At 34.2% G+C, this 2,319-nt stretch overlaps 1 protein-coding gene across 1 annotated transcript; it reads right to left on the bottom strand.

Annotated features, from left to right (window-relative positions):
- Positions 1-622: 622 nt before the first annotated feature.
- LOC119570248 (peptidyl-prolyl cis-trans isomerase FKBP4-like) lies at positions 623-2,079 on the bottom strand. Its single transcript, XM_037918066.1, has 3 exons — positions 1,924-2,079; positions 1,559-1,716; positions 623-934 (listed from the first exon to the last, which is right to left on the bottom strand). The coding sequence occupies exons 1-3, from the start codon at positions 1,973-1,975 to the stop codon at positions 623-625; spliced, it is 522 nt and encodes a 173-aa protein (XP_037773994.1). The 5' UTR covers positions 1,976-2,079.
- Positions 2,080-2,319: the final 240 nt, after the last annotated feature.

The following is a 2,319-nucleotide window of genomic DNA, read 5'->3' as shown; positions in this document are numbered from 1 at the left end:
CACCGACCGCCGCGTTGTTCCCTAGGGCAAAGAACTTCACCTTGATTGCCTACCTAGCCACTGGGTGGCCAAGCCAGCCCAAGTTAAGTGCTGGTCCCAAGCCCGGATAAATAGAGAGAATGATTACCTAAAAAGGTACCACCGGCACTCTCCGTGGAAAGGAACTGGGGACCCTACCACGTACTCACTCCAAGAGCATCACAACATGAAGACTGCAATTGGGTATCATGCTGTGACCACGGCGGCTCAGAGGTTCAAAAAAAAAAAAAAAAAAAAAAAAAAAAAAAAAAAAAAAAAAAAATATATATATATATATATATATATGCACATATACATATATTTATATATATGTATATATACATATATATATATATATATATATATATATATATATATAATATATATATATATACATATATATATATACATATATATATATACATATATATATACATATATATATACATATATATACATACATATACATATATATATATATATATATATATATTATATATATATATATATATATATATAATAAAAATAATAATAATAAATAATAAATAACCAAATACCATAAAATGTTCACTGCAAAGAATATGGGGGGAGGGGGCTTTCTTTTTTAAATAAAAATGGGTTTTATGCCTCTTGCATGCATAAGAGACTGGTATATAACTAATGAAGCAAACTCACCTGAATCATACTGTAGAAGATCAATAATCTTCTTGTACTGTTTAACTGCTAGTCGATATTTATTCTGCTTGAAAAATGTTGTTCCTCGTTCCTTACACACCTTTGCCTGCTCAATTTTCTCTTCTTGGTCCATTTCCCAAGATTCTTTTGCCTTTTCAAAACTGCGTAACTCAACCTCATACTCTAAAGATGCCCCAGGTGGTACATTCAGATCTGGGTTGCCAGCTGACCCAAATGCATACTGAAAGACAATTTCTATTTAGATCCTAAACAACAGAATTCAAGGACTAAAGCTGAAGGCCTTATTTAACCCCAACAATCTGGAGGACATGACCATCACGTCAAGAAAAAATTTGACCTGAGGGGTGGATGATACGAGCATGTTGTCATAGGAAAATATGGCCGAGGGGCAGGGTGATAGGAACTTAAATATTATGAAATTTTTAAAAAATGAGACAAATAACACAATGTTACTTATTGATATTATTTATGCATCGAGTTATGGACTACCTAGAGATAATATGGACATTGGAAAATGGCAAAAAGGCTAAAAAAATTTATACAGACAAGGAGAAAATAGTATTGCAATGGGGAGGCATGGAGTCTTGTCACACATAAATGTTCGTGTGTGCCAGACCTACTAGCCACATGCTCATCAGGGTAGCTGCTGAAGCAAGCCTAATGCTCATACTTTGGGCCATGTGCAAGCAATGAAACATCCAGATCAAAGGGGTTAAAAAGAAACTTATAGTTTTTTACAAAAGATATTATGATGCTACACTTCAAAAAGAAGTTATTAAAAATACCAGTATGTATTTTTTCAGTGTTTACTTCTGTCAATCTACATAAATTATTAGTAGCTTACCTTTGGTGCCAATTTGATTGTAGACTTTTCACCTTTTTTAAATCTTTCTAAAGCCCTTTCAAGACCTTCTGGAATGTTGTGTTCTGTTCCCTCACCCAATGGGAACTGTACTTCTCTGTCGTCAAACAAAGTGCCATTCACCTTGCCAACCACATGTACTGAGAAGAGAACAGATTTTCCATTATATTTGCAAACACAGTTAACATGGACCTTTCTCTCTAGATATATGGATTTATTTACAATCTGCATAAAAAAGGAAAGGAGAAAAAGAAAAGAAAGAAAGGGAGGGAGGGAGGGGGAGAAGTGGGATTAAGATACACAGCTAAATAGACAAAGGGAGAGAAGAGAAAATGGCATATAATTACCATCGACAATTGCGCCATCATTTGGTGTCTGATAACCTTCTCCTTCAGCCATAATTCTTCGAATTATCCCTCCATCCTTCTTTGAACTGAGGTCTTCACCACGCCATTCAAATAACTCAACCTATGGAAGCAATCAGAAATGGAATAACTTTTTTTTTTTTTTTTTTTTATACACACTACCACTGGCACCAACTCTGGAGAAACAAAACCTCAAGTTATTGATTTTGTTGGGCCTTCACAATGGAATATATCAAGGAACAGAGTATAGTTCAGTTATGAATTATATTAGTTGCTCTTGAAAGTGAGGATTATGGAGTGATGACAGTTGGTGTATTCAAATTGAAGGTAACTGACAGAATTCTTTTAAATAACCTGTTAAGAAATTGCAAAAGCAAT

This window comes from Penaeus monodon, unplaced genomic scaffold (genome assembly GCF_015228065.2).
Source record: "Penaeus monodon isolate SGIC_2016 unplaced genomic scaffold, NSTDA_Pmon_1 PmonScaffold_23419, whole genome shotgun sequence".
Classification (NCBI taxonomy): Eukaryota; Metazoa; Arthropoda; class Malacostraca; order Decapoda; family Penaeidae; genus Penaeus; species Penaeus monodon.
This window is presented reverse-complemented; position numbering and strand designations above follow the sequence as displayed.

Excerpts from the sequence above, each read along its gene's own strand:
- LOC119570248 (XM_037918066.1), bottom strand. The coding sequence starts at position 1,975 with ATGGCTGAAGGAGAAGGTTATCAGACACCAAATGATGGCGCAATTGTC. Across the intron at positions 1,717-1,923 it reads TGATGGCGCAATTGTCGATG|TACATGTGGTTGGCAAGGTG; the intron begins GTAATTATATGC and ends TTCTCTTCTCAG. Across the intron at positions 935-1,558 it reads CAATCAAATTGGCACCAAAG|TATGCATTTGGGTCAGCTGG; the intron begins GTAAGCTACTAA and ends ATTGTCTTTCAG.